The 1108-nt window shown below is 56.1% G+C and overlaps 1 protein-coding gene across 1 annotated transcript in view; it reads left to right on the plus strand.

Annotated features, from left to right (window-relative positions):
• Positions 1–549: 549 nt before the first annotated feature.
• LOC104292898 (T-cell acute lymphocytic leukemia protein 2-like) overlaps positions 550–1108 on the plus strand; it is a 15277-nt gene continuing 14718 nt past the window's right edge. Inside the window, exon 1 of the mRNA XM_009892330.1 lies at positions 550–607. Coding sequence (XP_009890632.1) covers positions 550–607 — 58 coding nt within the window. The remainder of the gene's footprint in view (positions 608–1108) is intronic.

Here is a 1108-nt window from a genome sequence, read left to right on the forward strand (position 1 = left end):
CGCTTTTAAATTAATTTTATCACTGATGAAGCCTTGTTATTTCTTTTTATGTTTGATTCTCTGCCCGCTGAATTGCTTCTGTAAATGTTAGACCTTGGGAAAAAGTATGCCGGGTTATTTCAACCGAGAGCCATTCACAGACGTGGTCCTGCTCCATATTCCCGCACAGCCAACCAGTGCCTGGGTATCCCAGCTTCTCCTACCCACAGCCAGCCTTTTATCCCAAAATACCCCAGTTGCCTCACTGAAAGCCTCCTGCCTGCACTGTGTAATGCCACAGATCAGGATGGTGGGACCCACAGGTCTGCAGGTAGCTGAAAACAGATAGCGTGCAAATCACCCAGCTCCACGGTTATAAATTTGAGCAGCTTTGCTGAGCTCCCGGCACGCACACACCGGCACGCTCCAGGTTTGGCCGGTAGCCAGTGCAAGCCCCAGGTCCTGGGGGTCCCTGCCTGCAGCCCCGTCCAGCCCCACGTCCTGCCCGTGTCTGGGGGCCGAACTCTGCAGCGGCGCAGGCTGAGAGCAGATTCACCAACAATCGCAGCGATGCCGCTCGCTCTCGGCAAGCGTGGCGTTGTGTCGGAGGTGTTCAGAGAGCAGGCCGGTAGAAAAAAGAGAATGAGTTATGGAAAGGAAAGAAAAGAGATTTGCTAAGAATTTCCAGCTATCTCGCAGGTATTTGTGCAAGTGTTTGCTGCCTTCCTCTACCTGCACGGGAGGCAAAATTTACCCTGCGAGTTCCCCGCTCTTGGAAAACAGCCTGAGTGCCAGTGGGGTAAATTAAAAATAATAGTGCTGCAGTTTGGGCTCCGCTCTGAGCAAACCAGCACTGGAGACTCTCCTCGGCTCAGCACGTGCGTGGCTGACAGCGGAGCCAGCCTCGCCGGGAGGTGCAGAAGGATGCTTTAAAAAACTCGTTTGCTCAGGCAGCCCTTTGCCAGCGCTGTCTGTTCAACCAGCCCCGGAGGCTCCCGCCATCATCTCCGCCTGAGCTGGGGCAAAAACCCACCCAGATCCCGTGGGGTCTGGCCTGGCGAGGACACGTTCCCGCTGCCCCCAGCGCCAGCTCCCCGTCCCGTCCCGTCCACCTCATCCCCGCTGCGGC

Source organism: Charadrius vociferus, unplaced genomic scaffold, assembly GCF_000708025.1.
Source record: "Charadrius vociferus isolate BGI_N301 unplaced genomic scaffold, ASM70802v2 scaffold549, whole genome shotgun sequence".
Lineage (NCBI taxonomy): Eukaryota > Metazoa > Chordata > Aves > Charadriiformes > Charadriidae > Charadrius > Charadrius vociferus.